This window comes from Seriola lalandi, unplaced genomic scaffold (genome assembly GCF_002814215.2).
Source record: "Seriola lalandi dorsalis isolate HSWRI2012SDOR001 ecotype SW California unplaced genomic scaffold, Sedor1 jcf7180002054902, whole genome shotgun sequence".
NCBI lineage: Eukaryota > Metazoa > Chordata > Actinopteri > Carangiformes > Carangidae > Seriola > Seriola lalandi.
The window spans coordinates 304,574-321,452 of record NW_019525454.1 but is presented as its reverse complement, the minus strand read 5'-3'; the positions used below and the strand labels follow the sequence as shown (position 1 = coordinate 321,452).

The 16,879-nt window shown below is 40.3% G+C and overlaps 1 protein-coding gene and 1 long non-coding RNA gene across 2 annotated transcripts in view; one reads left to right on the top strand and one right to left on the bottom strand.

Moving 5' to 3' along the window:
• Positions 1 to 16,442, top strand: part of LOC111672809 (uncharacterized) — a 34,080-nt gene extending 17,638 nt beyond the window's left edge. The window contains exon 4 of the long non-coding RNA XR_002762038.2: positions 16,009 to 16,442. This is a non-coding gene — a long non-coding RNA (uncharacterized LOC111672809). The remainder of the gene's footprint in view (positions 1 to 16,008) is intronic.
• Positions 1,079 to 2,108, bottom strand: noto (notochord homeobox). Its single transcript, XM_023430410.1, has 3 exons — positions 1,718 to 2,108; positions 1,411 to 1,598; positions 1,079 to 1,285 (listed from the first exon to the last, which is right to left on the bottom strand). The coding sequence occupies exons 1-3, from the start codon at positions 2,106 to 2,108 to the stop codon at positions 1,079 to 1,081; spliced, it is 786 nt and encodes a 261-aa protein (XP_023286178.1).
• Positions 16,443 to 16,879: the final 437 nt, after the last annotated feature.

The following is a 16,879-nucleotide window of genomic DNA, read 5'->3' as shown; positions in this document are numbered from 1 at the left end:
CTGGGTTACAGATATCCCAGCTAATCCCCGAGCTGGTTATTTATTTGCTTAGCTTATATCAGAGGGGAACCCGAGTCAGTCCCAGACTTATCGTTGGATCAAACCTGGGAGGAAATGTCTCCATCGTCTTCAAACTGGGCACAGATGGAGGAGCAATAAGCAGAGGTCAAAGGGCCACGATGATGGTTTTGTTGGGATACATTAGAGAGGAGGCCGTTTCTCTTTGAGCTGAATCAGTTTCTGGGCAGATTCACTCACACTCAGGAAAACTTCCACTTAATACAAGTGAAATCGAGACTCATCTGGTTGTTCAGTGAACAGAACCTCGTTGCATTTTGTAGTTTGATCATTAAACTGTCTTCATGAACTTTAGATGTGGTCAGCTAACATGATCTGTGGAGTGGACAAAATCTTCTGTATCCATGCCTCTAATATTTAATGTAAACCTGAACTTTATCTGTTTTTTTTTTTTTAAACCCCGCTCAAAAAGATTTCTCTTCAGCTAGATGCACCACAATCAGAGATCATACCTGGAAATGCACATCTTTAGGTATAATTTATTGAAACCCAGCTGATCTGCTTCTGTGTGAGTGTATTCTGATCACATTTGATTGACAATAGCAAGAACAAACCCACAACTGTCCTCAGATTTAAATCAAATGTTTTTCTCCTGATCTGGTTTCCTGAACCCGTCCACACGGATCATCACAGAGGAAAAATAACTCTTCTAACTTTGGTTGTTGTGAGTTAATATAGATGATTGATTCAGCTCTGTTAAATTATCCTGCCACACAAAATGTCACATTTAACTATTCAAACACTTCAAACTCCCAGTGGCTGAATAAAAAGCAATGAACGAGGACAAGGTCACCATTAGTGTCATAAAATATATTTCTGAATATTTCATTCAAATATACAAACATGGAACACGTGAAGTGAACTCAGCAAAGAGCAATAAATGTAGAAAATTAAATATATAACTATACATCTATTAAATACTCGTAGCTGGAGACAGAGGCCTCCTTTCTCAGCGGTTATGTACAAAAAGTCTTGTTTTGAAAAGTCCAGTGGCGGCGGGTTAGCAGTGGTCAGTGGAGTCATCGGACACGTCGATGTCCACGTCTGAGTCGGAGAACTCCTCATCCTCATCGCCTTCGTCTCCGTGCCCTTGAGATCCGGGGCTTTTTGGCGGAGCGGCCAGGCCCAGTTTGGCCAGCTTGGCCTGCTGCTGCTCCAGACTCTGTTTGCGCCACTTGATGCGTCGGTTCTGGAACCAGACTTTGACCTGGAGACAGAAAATAAGACGCACATTAGGAACATTGAAGTGTATTTAAGAGATGTATGTAAATGTGTTTCTGAGGACACACTTTTTTAAAGATTTTAAAGGTTTTTCAGTATATGTTTACATACCTGAGCTTCTGTGAGCTGCAGAGCGGAGGCCAGGAGGAACCTCTCTGATCCGACCATGTACTGCTGCCGGGCAAACTCCTTCTCCAGCCGGGACAGCTGCTCGCTGGTGAAACTGGTGCGCATCCGTTTGGACTTCCCACCTTTGGTCTTGAACGAATGCAGGCCTGCGTTGACTTTGGACATTGAAGCTGTGAAGCAGAGAGAGAGAGAGAGACTGTCAATCACATTGTCACGTGAAAGGTGATTTAATTTCCTGACATTTTTGCTTTGCTTGTTTGCAGTAAGAAATGGCAGTAACTCAATTTACCTTGTGCGTAAAATGCTCCACGACACGTTGACTGGTAGGTGAACGGCGGGCAGCAGTAGATTGAATACCCAGGCTGTGTGTGAACAGCGGAGTGCAACATGTTTGGAGAGTAGACGTACGGTGCCGGTGCTATGGGTAAGCCTACGTGTCCGCTGAGAGGCAGGACCGGAGCAGCTGGCTGATATTTCACTCCGCATTGAGAAGGACTCGTCCGGCCGCCGGTTGTGTCTTCCGGCTTGGCAAGCAAAGCATCAATGGTGAAAGATTTTCCACTGGGAGGCTTCGTTGACGACGCGCACTGGCTCCCCTGGTATTGCGGGAACAGCGACGCTGGTGCGTAATTACGCACAGAGTATCCATAAGCTCCGACGGGTCTGTTCGGCACCTGCATTCTGCCAGATGTTTTTTTTTTTAAAAAGAGGAAAAGTAAGATCTCGAAGGTCTTCGTAGAAAAAAAACAAGTTGTTGCTCCAAGTGCAGCGAGAGAGTGAATGGTTCTCCTCAGCAGAGGCTCCTCATTTATACTCCACCCGGACACAGAGGTGTCAACAGCCCCCCATCGATCCTTTGTCTTTCTAAGTAGCAGATGAGAGAAACGAACATCCCGACAACGTATCCAATTAATTGGTGGAGTAGTACAAGCTGGGATTGTCAAACATCCTAACCCTTTGAATGACAAGGCTTTTGAAGAGTGGTGGGGGCAGGGAAGTCGAGAGATTTACTGGGCTACAAATTCTTGCATGGATCTTAAGTCCAAATGTAATCATTACCGCTGGGAAAGCCTTGATGTTACCAAATCATCTTATTTTGGAGCCTTTTAAGCCCCGGCTGCCCGACAGATGCTTTAAGCAGCGTAACAAGTCGCTTCACAATTGGACGCCGACTTAAAGTTGTACGATTTACAGAGAATCTACTGTGCTGATTTAATTAATTTGATTTTCTCCCCCATTTTGATCCCAAGCGCATTTTTTTTTTTTTTTTTTTTTTTTTTTTTTTTTTTTTTGTTGCCATCTTCTAATTCAGCCACAGCCTGTTGGAGGTTTTAATTTGTATTTCTCTCAAGCGGTTGTAAGTCAAGAATCACCTCCGTGTGTAAACAGTCCATAATCTTTTTCCTGTATAAAATCAATGAGCTCTTTTCCCCACGTGTGCCTTTTAACAGCAGCGGTGTCGCTCTTCAAACTGAATAACTGCCCCGCGTAATTGAGGCGTCAAATTCAGCGGGTCAGGTGTGGAGACAGCGCGGTGCTGCTGGTTTTACCAAACTGCAACTCCACTAATCTCACTCACTGTGTTAATCCACAGGTTGATCCCGTCCCGTCCTTTTGAAAGTGGCTGCTCTGACCGGGGGAAGGTCGATTCCTAAAACAATCTAAGTTGGTCTAAAGCCTTAAATCTGATGGCGGATTTATTTATTGTGTTTAATGTCTAACAAAAGTCAGTCTCCGTATCCTGCTCACCGAAGTTACACTTGGAGAAAAAGATTCTTATTATGATTTACTGAAAAAGATTTATACACAGGAAACAATGTCCCCAAAACTTTTTTTCTTTCATCGGTTCCTCTGAGGTTTTGAAGATGAAGAGCGTCTTTGAAGGAAGTGATTTGCTTTCTTACACTACCCGAGGACAAAGACGGTCTCTCTTTCAACTTGGATTATTGCCAGCTCTGCAAACTCTCCGGGCTCATTTCCATCATTTGGAAGTGGCAGAGAGCGTCTCCAGAGCCTTAAGTAACTGTTAAAACACATTTAAACACCGAAGCGAACCGCTCCTTCCCTTTGACCTCAGCGCGTTTTATTTATTCTCCTTCGCTGACACTAGAATGTCTAATGAAGAGAGCAAACACAGACTTTCTCGACTCGGCCTGAACAATAAGGATGCTCCTTCTGATTGCCTCCACCACCAGACCACCCACCCCAGCACCGGTGTTTACTGGCGTGCACTGCAGAAAATCTCTGTCCGGAGGGAGCCATTTAATTCACATTTAGACTTGAAATCTTTAGAATCAGTCAAGTTAAAGATCTCTGCTTCTTGGGCAGATAATTAAAGTTTATTAAACCAGTCAAATCATGTCAGACCAGGTTTGGAAATTGTTGAAATAAGTGAAAGTAAAACCCAGTTTCTGTCACACTAAACATGATACTGAAATAGTCCAGTGGTGGAAACCCCCACAGGTTTCAGTTTTTGCTGATTTCCCCAAATCTTTTGATAGTAAATAATAGATTTTGATTCTTTGGACATTGAGCTCATAGAATGAGCTCATTGGCATTTTCAGCTGAGTTCTCCTCCGTTCATCTTGCCTGCAGATCTGTGAAACCCCCCGAAGCTGCTCTTCTAAGTGTCCTCTAATGACAGAGCTGCTGTGTTGCTGCAAAGAAGGCAGCATGTCCTCCTTGTGTATTGGAGCCAGACAAGGAATACACGGACCATTGTCCCAGAGCGTCCTCTTTTCATAGTCATGGCCTGAGAGGAGAGCGAGCGCTGCAGGCCTGCTCTCTAATAGCTCTACAGGCCATCCTTCCCAAATGAGCCTCTCGCCCCAAAGCTTGAAACTCCTCATCAGCACTCCTTCATTCAGTATCTGTAGGTTAGTTACACGTTCAGACCAAGGAATGGTGCGAGTGCCATCAGTTGACTTCACATACACTGAAATATCTCAGCTGTGCAAATATCCCCTTTTTTTTTTTTTTACTGCAGCAACTTTCTCCAAGAACCAAACTGCAGTTTGAAAATCACCCAAAAGAGAACAGAGCTATTGAACTATAAACAGTTGCCTTTCCACCTTTTACACTCAACATAAAGATGTATAATATTTTTTAAAAAACGTTGATATTAAAGGACACAGAAACAATAAGTGAAGAGTCACTCGGGCCGAACCAAAAACTTCTGCGACGACTCCCTGGATGTTCCTGTCCAAAACCAGACATTCAGCACAGAAAGAGATTTTTATTTATTTATTTAAAGCCATGTGTTGGTTTCACACAAGCATCTCATTTCACCTGTGATTCAGTCACTGTCAAAAACTCTCCATGTTTTGTTTTTAAGATTTTGCTTCAATAAAAGTAGGAAAGCTTTACTAGCAAAGTGTATTTAAACCTACAAAACAAAAGGTGCTTCTTATGCAGGTTTAATTTTGTTGCACGTGTTACAGAATAAATATATTATTGGATCATATGGATGAATAAGATTTTTGTAAGGTTTGAAATAAGATTTTAATCTATAAAGTAACTGGTGACTGTACCTGTCATGTAAATGTAGTGAGTCAAATGTACCATATTTTTTTCTCTGAAATTAAAACACTTAAACTATCTTCAAAATTGCACTTAGTTACATTAGAACCCTGAGTAATTAACAGTGTCTTTATTTGAAGATTAAAATACAGGTTTGCAGGATTATGTCCACAGACCATCATCATAGCAAAAGAGGAAAATATATTAGATAAATATAAAAGTGTATTAACTCTTCTGTGCTCTTGTCTATAAAGAAAAGGTTGTGAGCTTTAATTCCTCATCGTCGTGATCAAACTACAGATGCTTCAAATATTCCTGTGAGTCAGGAGATATGACGTATGACAGAGAGGCGAGAGGAGAAACTCTTCTGTCCCGTCTCACCTTGCAGCTCCGTTCACACGTGATTGATCGAGACAAAAGCATGGAGAAACACCGTCATCATTATTATTATTGAGGTGAAAGGGGATCGTTTTCTCACCTGCCCGACACATTTAACAGGCACTGTAATCTCTGCCTTTCCTGTTCCACGCACATCCATCGCTAATGAGTTTATGAAGCCATTTACAGAACGATCCAGAGCGGCCTGCCTCCGTCACCTTGCTGCTGGGACTGAGGGGTCATTACTGGGACCTGTTGGGCCTTGGCCCTCACCTTGACTATGAATGGCAGTCCAGTAAAAGGGCAGGTATACGCTCCGTCTGGCTCTAATACACATCCAGGCTCTGCTGTGGGCTGATACATGTGTGCTTGTGTCTGATTTGACCCAAAAGTTACAGCGGAAACATTTGCAAAACAGAATTTAGAACAGATTGATGATGTTTCTGAGCCTTTTCCTTCTCACAGTGTGTTTTTCTTTGATTTCTGGAGATTTGCTGATCTGCCACTTTGTGCAAAAATAATCATCTTAATGTTTGAACTACCAGAGATGCACTAATTCTAAATTAAATATTATCTACGAATGTGCATGTTGAAACGACTACCTTTGTCGTCCCGAGTCTTTCCCCTTACTTTCTATCATCAACAGTTTTTCTTTGTCTGCCTGCAGTGACTTTATTGATAAGAAATAAAAAAATTAAAAACACACACAAATTCAGCAGCGATATTTGTCAAAGTCTACAGTTAGCTGAACATCGTTTCTCTTAAGATGTTGTCGCATCTGTACAATCACTTGGAATATGACAGAAAGATACAGAGTTGGGTCGGATAAAGAAAAATCTCATGGGTAAATTTCATACATGTTAATCATGAAGATAAATACATTTGTAAAATACCTCTGAGGTTACCAGCTTAGATTTAATCTTTTCTGACAATTTATTAGCAGTTTTGAGTATGAAAGTGACAATATTTTATTTATAAATGCACAATTTTAATTCATGCATGGATTTTCTGAATCAAAATGTCAATTTTTGTGTCGGTAATCATTGATGCATAACAACAACATGTAAAACATGAGATAAAATCTAATGAGGTATGAGTGAAATTAAGTGAATTATAGCAGCTGAACTTCATTAGATGTAAAAGGCAGGATTTTGAACAGGATTTTATTTCCTGGACACACAGTATGAACTAAACTAACAATAGTACATCAAAATGTATACATGCATAAATGTAGCTGAAACTTCTCAGTAGTGGTCCCATAAGAATTCCTCTTCATAGGGATTTAGCAATATCATTTTACAGATCACTGTCGTACAAAACACACGTGTCATTTTAAAGGAAAAACGTCACAATCAAATCATCAAATCAAATGAGAATCACTCTTTTCAGCCAAGTCAAAGGCACGTCTCAGGTCCTGTCTAAGCAAGTCCCTACGTGGACATGTTCAAGTTCTCAGACATGTCCTCATAAGTCAGTTGCAAGTCCCTCAGGTCTTCAAATGCTCCTCATTATGATAATAAGGCATTTTAACCTTTTGCTGTTAAAGTCTTAGTGGTGTTTTTACAAAGTCTCAGTCGCCAAGTAATTGCAAATTAAGCCGTGAGAGAGGTTGTGCAAGGTCCTCTCACCTATTTTTATTGTTTATTGTTTTAATGTGTGTGTGTAATTTCCCTGCACAGGACTGACACTTGAACCTGACAGAGGAGAGAGACGGAAAGAGAGATAGAAGTCAGACTCTCAGTTTTCTGTTCCATCAAAGTGCCATGAACAAAAAACAAAAACAAAACCCTGTAGCGCGGTTAGATCAACACAATCAGCTCAAATGGTTAAAAAGTGAAATGAACTGACTAATTCCAGCACTGAAAACTGCATCTTTTGCAAGTCACTATGCAGATTCTGTGTGTTTTGCATTTGCATGTGTGGCAGGAGGGAGGACCTCCGGCCGCCGCAGCTCCAGCTAAGCGTCGTCATTAGCATCGACACCAGCGCCGTGAAGTGCTACTGTACGAGCCGCTCTCCACTTAAGGCACAGAGAGTCCTCCATCCATTCACAGAAATGACCGTCCATGTCATTAACAACTTAATGAGGGATTAACTTTCCTCCTGAACTGTATCTGTTGACTGACATGAACCGTCCTGTCCTGGGAACGGAGCATGTGTGTATTCGGCCTGTCTGACACTACACACAGGCCTGTGGAGAGTCTGACCTGCTGTAAAGGCCCGACTCATACAGAACCAGGTTCAGCTGAACCATGTATGACACCAGATTAGAGCTGAAACTATTAATCGATCCATAGCTATGTATCATTACTAATTTCAGGCAATTTTCAGGCGAGAATAGTGAAACTGCCAAATCCAGCCTCTCAAGTCAGACGATTATCTGCTTTTTCTTTGTCATGTGTCGGTGAAAACAAAAATATTCTTGAGTTTTGGTTGAACAAAGCAAGATATTTGAAGATGTCATAATTGGTTTTGTGAAGTTGTGATGTTTCATAGACCAAAAATGTAATCTGCAGATTGTACTCATCATTTGGCAAAGATGCAAAATGCAGCACACCTCCTGTGGGACACTTTGACCTTAGGTGTGTTTCAGTCTGAGCTGGACTCATTCTTCACACAACCTCAACAGATTATACATTTATTAAAAGCTCTAAATCCCCAGATTGTATCTGTGCAAAGCATTTTAGGATCCACTTATCACTGCAGCAGCTGCTGGGACAGATTTGGTTCAGACTTGTGGCCGATGGCTCCAGTGTTTTACTCACTACAGGCCTTAAATTCCCTTTTTTAATAACAGGAACAGAAGGCAAGGTGAAAAACTGTTTATTTCCACCATGTTTGTGCCTGTGTGACTTTGGTTCATTCTCTCTTATAGTCACTCGGGCTCATTGGTTGTCTGTTAACAGGTTTATAATTACACTGGGTAACTTTTGAATGTAGACATCTGCCTGTTGGCCTGAAATACCGCAACAAAAAACCTGTGGATTTTCTGCATCACAGAGCAGCTGTGCCGATGGTTAGATGTTCAGATTGAGACCACTCTCACCTCTTGTTATCTTAACCACAACCCCATGTTTTTACACTTTGATTTTTTTTTGTTGCACAGATTAAACAAACAATATGTGAAGTGTGAGCGAGCTTTAGATGTGCTGGTACCCAGAGCCAGGATAGAGGTTTCCCCCTGTTTCATAAAGCTTTAATCATCTTTTTTTATTGTCACTGTTTCTCTGCTAGTAGATATCTTAATGTTTTGTTTTTGTTTTGTGTTTTTACCAGTGCCGTCCAGGTACTATAAGTATATGTAGGTGTTTTTGATTGATGCATAAAATGTAGAAGTCATGTAGATATAGCTCTGTAAAGCCGCTTCATGAAACCGATCATTGCAGTGTTTTAAAGGAGCCACTTCCCAGGTGCTTTGAGTTCTCTGTGGAGACCCCCCCCCACACACACACACACACACCCTCTTTAATGGAGGTGAGAATTGGCGGGTTGGACTTTAACACTTGACCTCTGTTTACACTTCCTGTGGGTGTCAGGGCTTGTCCATAAAGCGCTGCTTGCGGGGCTCTGCTGCATTGAAAGGACAGAGAGAAGGCGGCCGAGCTCCCCGGCGCTGCGAGCTGAATGCACTGCTGCTCCTGGGCTGTGATTATTAGGACAGGCCATTTCCTCTCTTCACATTCTCTGTTTGCTTATATTACTGCCACACTTCCTCGACCCCCCACGCTCACCTCCTCGGGCCTTTTATAGGAAAATGATGACAAACCTGCATATCCAACCTGACTGCTGCTCTCAGCCTCGGTCTGGTTTGTTATGGGGATTAATGGATGTTGTGAGTCAGAAATTGACTGGAAATACAGTTTCTTTGACTGTAACTGTCCTGGGTTGTTTGTCATGTTTTTACCAGATTAATCATTTGATAATATTCACTGAAAACCTTTCTCACATACGCAGGTAAAATACTACTTAAAATACTACTACTACTACTTCAGGATATAAGGAAACCTCCGTAGTACTTGTACATTTGCAGTTTGTTGTCTCTGTCTTCTCCCTTCAACATAATTCAGTTTTTATTGGAGTTTTCTGACTATTGCAGAGTCACAGAACAAAACAGATTCAAATAGACGACTGCAAATTTCATTATATCAGACATGACATCCACTCTAAATTAAAACATTTGTTTTAAATCTCCCTCTTAATACTGTTACAGCACATGGACATCAGTTGCAATGACTTGAATATGGTAGTAGTAGTACTAAGTAACAGATGCGATTCATTCCCACAACATAAAGAATTGTGATGTTGAAATATAATCATAAACTTGCTGCCGTCCTGGTGTCACTGTAATTTCACTAAACACACCTGCTGAGCGCTCAGCTGCAGGTGGCGGGAAAATATTCAAGCATCAACAGTGAACAAAATAGAAAAGAAAAAACAAAACAATGTTCTCATCTTGTAGGTGAGATTAAATGGAGAGGGACATAAACATTGTATAATGAGCTACTTCTGGAGAATGCAAATTGTGGCTGTAACAGCATTCCTCTGGGTTATAGTGTTGCATTCAAAGACTTGTTTGTTTGTTTGTTTGTTTGTTGTTGTTTGTTTGTTTGTTTGTTTGTTTGTTTGTGTCCCACTCAGTAATAAGTCTCATTTGCAGTTGAAGCACGGTGTTATGCTGGATTCATTCTGGTCACACGGAATGGAAACGAGACGCCTCGAGGCTTTATTCATGTTGACACGTGTTACTGGAAAGTGTCTGAGGTTGTCTAACGCCTGTTAGTCTGTCGGCAGCGATTTATCCTCCTGCTTGGAAATGGTACAAAAACCTGTCTGCGATATGCTTTGGCAAAACTTTAATAAATATATGATTTATATAAAGTAAGTCTTTGAGTAAGATTTTTAGAAAAGCATAGTGTGTGTTTGTCTTGAAAATAGATGACTACTACTAGATGATTGGTTGGCAATATTGCAGTATATGTCTTTGTTATTGTTGTTTCTGTCTGACTGTCCGACCCCTGTCGGTGACACTCACTCCCAAAGCCCATTCATTCCTACTGAAATACAAATTTCACCTGTACAAAAGGTTCATTATTCTTTTATTTTAATTCCCTAAAGCAGCTGGCCACTATTGTTTTTAGCAAACATTACTCAAACTGGAGGAAACTGTGCATTTGTTGGGGACTATTTGGTACCGTACCAATCCATGTACACGTTTAGATGCATATATAGTGTATCCGTTTTATGTGTAATTTTGTTTTGTGTTCTGTATTTGGTTAATTTTCTACTACATGCATGGACCCCAGGAATAGCTGCCTGCTCTTAGCGTCCACTCCTCTCAGCTGCGATGAGGTTTACGGTCGTCCCACCTTGGTTGTAGTCTATTGTGAGTGTCCATGTTACTATGAGCTGAGCAGAAGACAATCAGAGTCTCCAGCAGCAGCAGATCAAAGCAGCCGTCTCCTTGGAGAAAAGCCAAACAAAGACGGATATTCTGACTTTGTGGCTGTGATGCACTCTGAGTGGAGGCTGAGAGTTTGGGGGACAATAATTAGCGCAGACCAGCCCACCTAAAGGCACATTACACCTCACTTCCCTGTCTTTTAACTTATGCAAAGAGTGAGGAACACAGTAGCTAATTTAGTCTTTTTACAAGAGCAGACTGAGCACTTCAAACAGGACCACACACAGGCCGACAGGTAGACTCCACGTCTGCTGGACATCTGGTGACATCTGGTGGACGAAAGAGGCAGAGACGGTTCAAAGAGAGGAAAAACCTGAACATGCACTTCCTATTCTTACCTCTTAAGCCAGAGATGCTCCAGTGCTTTTCAGTTGATTAAGATAATAATAATTGAATAATTAAAGATTATTTTAAGAGCACTGACAGACTCAGAAAATCTGCAGATGTTTCTGGGAGAAATGCACCTGAACACCCTTTTTAACTGCAGACAAACACAGGTGTCACTGATGACGTTATCGATCGTTGAAACGGTCATAATTAATGTTATTCATTCAATATAAACCAATGAGAACCACAACAGCTTCAACTGTAAAGTAACTCATCTCACTAATTCATAACTCATTTTACTGGAAAACCGTCTGGACACCAGTTTGTTGCCTGAGAACCTTGTGTCTGTCTCGTAGTCCTCTGTCTTCAACTCTATTGACTCTCATTTAAAAAGTTACTGTGGAGAATATTTATGTGATTATAGAATATAATAATGCTTTCATTCCAGTCCCATGAAGGTCCCATTGGAAGACCAACTTCCATCATTTATTATCTCGTCTGCCTGAAATAAAATGTTGATAAATAGAAAAGAAAAGAAAAGACAATCTGAAGTTATATATTCATAGTCCTTAAAAACATCTTGGCTCCTGTTTTAACCCTATATACTGTAACTTTATCACAGTGTCGTTCCTGATCTCTCCACACGATGGCGCCAGAGAAGATCCTTTTCAAATCCTACATGTAACTTAAAAAGCAGGAGCCAGTTTCACAAAGATAGATTTTTATGGAGAAGATGATCTGATCATACTAATAGTCAGATTTCAGATGGATGTCTAAATTCATATGATGCTGTTCAGTTCTTCACTATGTAAAGTTTGTTTAATTTGCCACAGGTTCTAAATTATGACTTTGTTTAACTTAAAAACCACGGCTGACGGAGCAGCTGCGTCAAACCTCTCTCTCCAGTTCACCCTCTGGAAGAATTCAGGAGCTATAAAGACATTTTAGTGAAGAACATAACAACACAGTGGCATGAAACCTCAGTGCAGTGCAGAGCTGAGATGTTGTGGTTTTATTAAGCTCAGTCTCTCTGCTAACTCGTCAGTCGGGTTCAGGACAGTTCACACACTAAAACTACAGGTTGCTGTGGCCTCAATAAACTGTTTCCCTTCTCATTCCACAACAGTGTTCGCAAACCACAAATCATGAGTCACGTTTCCCTCTTTCCAAGTCTCGCCGCCGTGGAACATGGTATGTGGGTCATCATGTCGTCACGCTGGCCTACATACCACAGGTACTCTATATACACATTAGCACATTAATGAGAAACTGCTGTGACTCCTTCACACCTTAAACGAACATGTTTTGTTTTATGTCAAATATGTCGTAATGTGCAAAGACAAATATGCTGATATAAAAAACTTCTGATTAATGAGTTTAATCAGAAGCCTTGCTGCATAAATTTGCATAGTAATGAGGTGAAACAGATTTTTTTAAGCTTCTGTTTGAATTCTTGAAGATAAAGTATTAATACTTTGAGGATGTGTGTTCTTTGCTGTTCTGCTGGACACAAACTAATCAAGTTACCTCTTGGTGTTACTGTCACTTACAGCTATACTATAGTATTACAAACATTTATTACATGTTTATTTACTTCTCATACATGCTGAATGTGTGGACCTAAAGCAAAGTCTTACCATTGTTTTTATTATTAAAATGAGGCTGTAATTGTAATAATAATGATAATTTAAGTATGGGTCAGTTCCTCATTTCAAACTTATTATTATCACTGAATATCTGTATAATTCTCTGAGACTCCTCTGGACTGGATTTCTTATGTATTTAAGAAAAAGAAAAGTGGCAGTTGCCACCATTTTTGTAGTCCAGAATTTGTTGTAGTCCCATTTTTGGTTGTTCCCAGCTTGCAGTGAAACAAATGACCAACAGGTGGCATCATACTATAAGTGAATAATCAGGCACGGCTCTATTACAGCAGCTGCTGCTTTGTGAATGTCCTTCACCTCTATTTTTAACTTTTTCACACAATTTTCAAGTTTAGAAATTTGTGAATTAATTTGGAGAAAATAATATATATATAAATAATTACTGTATAACAGTATTGATGAGTGTACACAACCTTTCCATTACATGTATAAACATTACTGGAAAGAAAGACCCCTCAGTGAAGAAAACATGTTAATTTAATTTAATTGCGGTTCCTTCAGAACATAGAATTATCTGAGGACGGATTTGAGTTTAACTTAACTGATTTAGCAGGAAACACATGCCAGAACAAATAAAACCACACAAAACATCAATGTTTAATGTCTGCATACTCAGTTTCTAGTTTCCTCTTTGGCACCAACACACAGTCTCTGAGTTGAAAAGACACCAAACGTTTGACTTATCAGAGGACGTTGTGGCATTTTAATTCACCGCTGTGGTCCCTCAGAGGATGTTGAGTTGGAACAGGATTTGATGCAGCTTGTACTGTGATCTTGCTGTGAAATATATGGTAATGAGGTCATATTTATATGGTAACTCACTCAGTAAATGTGTGCAGTCATAATACTCAGAGGAAGTGTTCTCTGACCTCAATGCTTCACTGCGGGACACTTACAAATTGGCAGCAGCTCTTGAAGAATAAAATTCTACCTGAACAGGAAGTTTAACGCGTGCAGAGAAGAATGACATTAAGAACCAGTTAATCCACTATTAATACAGGATCAATCAGTTGGGACATTATAGTCAGGTACGGCTAATTGTCGAGTTTATGAACATTTAATAATGTTACCTTTGATACTTGTCGAACTTATTAACTTTTAATCTCTGACCTCATCCATGATTAATAAGTCTCTGTCTGATCCTTTAGAAATGAGGCCCCAGCGCTGCCTCTGACAGATGAGCAAGCCCAACTGCTGCCAACTGCTTTCCATACAATATTCAAGACGTACGCAACATGCATACACACACACACACACACACACACACACACAGACAGACACGCACACACACGTGCCCATCACTCACATTAGCAGTGAAACAAAAGGGCTTTCTCACTGCCACAAGGGCTTATTTATAGACAGGATGTCACTCTTTTCTATGAGTTCATTAACAAGATGGAGACACAAAAATCATTTACATAAGAAAAGCAGGCAGGTATAACAGAGCGAGAGCTACTCAGAGTCAGGACAGCTCAGGAGAGGAGAGTTTTATAACACTCACCGTTTGTTCATGTGTCAGACATGACTACAGTTATGATCTGTGTTATAAATCATTCATTAACCATACAGCCGTTACAGATGCTTCATAAGAAGAGTCTGACAAATACATTAAACATACAAATGTCTCTCTAGCTGCCTCTAATTGTATTATGGTGTATTAAAGTCAGTATTATGGTGTGCGTGAGTGTTGTAATCTATTTTCATTTGCATCAATTTGCATATCTGATGTCAGTGTTTGGTTTGTTCTGCTTATCTTGTTCCAGTGGTTTTGTGCTAAGCTGCTGTTAAAAGTGTATAAACCGCTTATTAATGCAGTTAAATCAGGGGGAGTTATTACTGCTGCAGTGCCTTTCTTATTATTTTAATGTAAAAAAAATGTAAGTATCACAGTTATTTTCTGTAAAATATAATGAAAATTCAAGTAAAAACATAGTGAAAATATACATACATAGATTGTTGATACGTATAATTATTAAAGGACAAGTCAGTCTCCCTCTCTTGTCTCTGAAACCATCAGAAACTGTTTGACTTGAACGTCTCCCGGTCATAAAACTGCACCTACAGCTGATGGTGGAGATCTGGGTTTGAGCTCCCAGCACACGGGCTGCAGAGATTAAGATCAGCTAATTAAAGGCTTTAAACTCCCGAGTGTATTCAAACACAAATTCTCACACTGAGGCTGTTTTTTTCAGTTTGGAGCGGGAATCATCAGACAGACACTTAACAGGTCTGCTCTACACAAATGCACCAAACCCTTGTCTCACATTTGTAAATTTACAGCACAGTGAGCCGGGCGGAGATTCGACCACATGTACATTTGAAGAGAGTGAAGATGTTCACGTCTTTGAAACGGCGACTTTCTCTCATTTACAACTCAACCACTGAAACAATCTGTCGGTCTCAAGGCGCAGTAGCTGTCTCTGGTACATATACTGTGATATTTGATGCTTTACAAACAAAAGTCAAGTGAAGTCAGTTTTATTTATGTGAATTTGCCTAAAAAGAGATATACAGTTTGTTACATGTCTATATTTAATGGTTTAATGTTACATGTAATTGCTTAATTTGTGCATTTCTGTAAATCCTCCTTCTACCTGAGAGATGAAATTGACCATAAAAAACTCTTTATTTGTTTATAATCACCTTTATGTTGTATTGTTGTCATATTCTTAATTGTTTGTTTTAACTGATGTGTTTTAAACACATTTTTTTATCAGTAATTTGCTACTGTAGCATGAGCAGAGAAATTAAACAAGTAAAAGTGTCTATTTCCTTCATATTTTTTAAAAGAATAATAAACTTGACTTACTAATAATAAACTAACAAATCACAACTGCTTTACAAATTCAAATTTAAAACGGTTTAAATAAGTATATTTAAAGAGAGAGAATTAAAAATTAAACACTTAATATTTTACATTAAATAATAACAGAAATTATCACTTGCTATCACTTTCACAATCATCATATTGATAAAGTGAGTTTTTTTAACAGTTGCTTCAAAGCCTTAAATTATGTTTTGTCCTCAGAGAATTTCCTTGTATTTTTGATATCGACCTGTTTCTCCCTCCTTCAACTTCACAGTGTCTCTCTTTTAAAAAACACTCAGATCCCTGTCAGGATGTGTCACTTCGCTCTATAAACCTCCTCCTCCTTCTTTAACCCCCTCACACACCCTCTGCAGCCTCCCGTCTTCCTCCCCTCCTCATCTTTTGTCTCCCTTTCCCTCCAGAATTCCTGGCTGGAGGCTCGAGCTCTCCACCACTGTGTTGTCGTCCATCTGCCGGCTGCCGGGCCTCCTCCATGAGCAGATGTTCACTCCTTCTTCCACGACCTGAGCCTGGAGGTGTGTGTGTGGTGGTGGTGGTGGTGTTGGCTGACCAGTGGAGAGATGACCCACACCATGGGAGAGTCTGCATTGACACTAGTAGAGACAAAACAGAGGGAACAATGGTATGGATGAATACCCAGGAGGTGGAGGGGCGGGGGAAGCAGTGGCTGGCTGACCGTCTCCATGCATACATAACCGTCATTCCTCTGTGGAGTAGAGCAGCAACATCCATGACTCCTCATCTGGAGAGAGGATGATCATTTGTGGTCATCATCTGTACGTGTTTTTCAAATGTCTTGATTAAAACTAAGATAAACCAGAAGAACCTTATAAAAGACTGGTGACAATCCTTCGATAAGAGGTGTCACTACTTTAAAGTGGCGGCCCAAATCCTCCTTTACTGTACACACAAGAAAGGAAACTGTTTTACGACAACATATCTGCTTTGGATCAATTTACAAATGTTTATCTGGAAAAACCTTCTTATCTGAACAGTGTGAGAGAGGGAAACCAGAAATCCTGTGGGAAGGGGATTTCTGCTAATAACAGAGCAAATCACAGCATGAGGTGCTGCTAACGTGTGGAAGAACACATGACAGGAACTGTTGAACATCTTGGGAAAAGCAGTTATTTGCCTTCTTGCCAAAGGGTAGATGAGATGATTGATACCATTCCCATGTTTGTACAGTAAATATGAAGCTACAGCCAACAGCTCATTAACTTAGCATAGTACAGAGAGGAAACACAAAAGAGAGCTAGCTAGCATGTCTTT

Excerpts from the sequence above, each read along its gene's own strand:
- noto (XM_023430410.1), bottom strand. The coding sequence starts at position 2,108 with ATGCAGGTGCCGAACAGACCCGTCGGAGCTTATGGATACTCTGTGCGT. Across the intron at positions 1,599-1,717 it reads TGGAGCATTTTACGCACAAG|CTTCAATGTCCAAAGTCAAC; the intron begins GTAAATTGAGTT and ends TCTGCTTCACAG. Across the intron at positions 1,286-1,410 it reads TGCAGCTCACAGAAGCTCAG|GTCAAAGTCTGGTTCCAGAA; the intron begins GTATGTAAACAT and ends TTCTGTCTCCAG.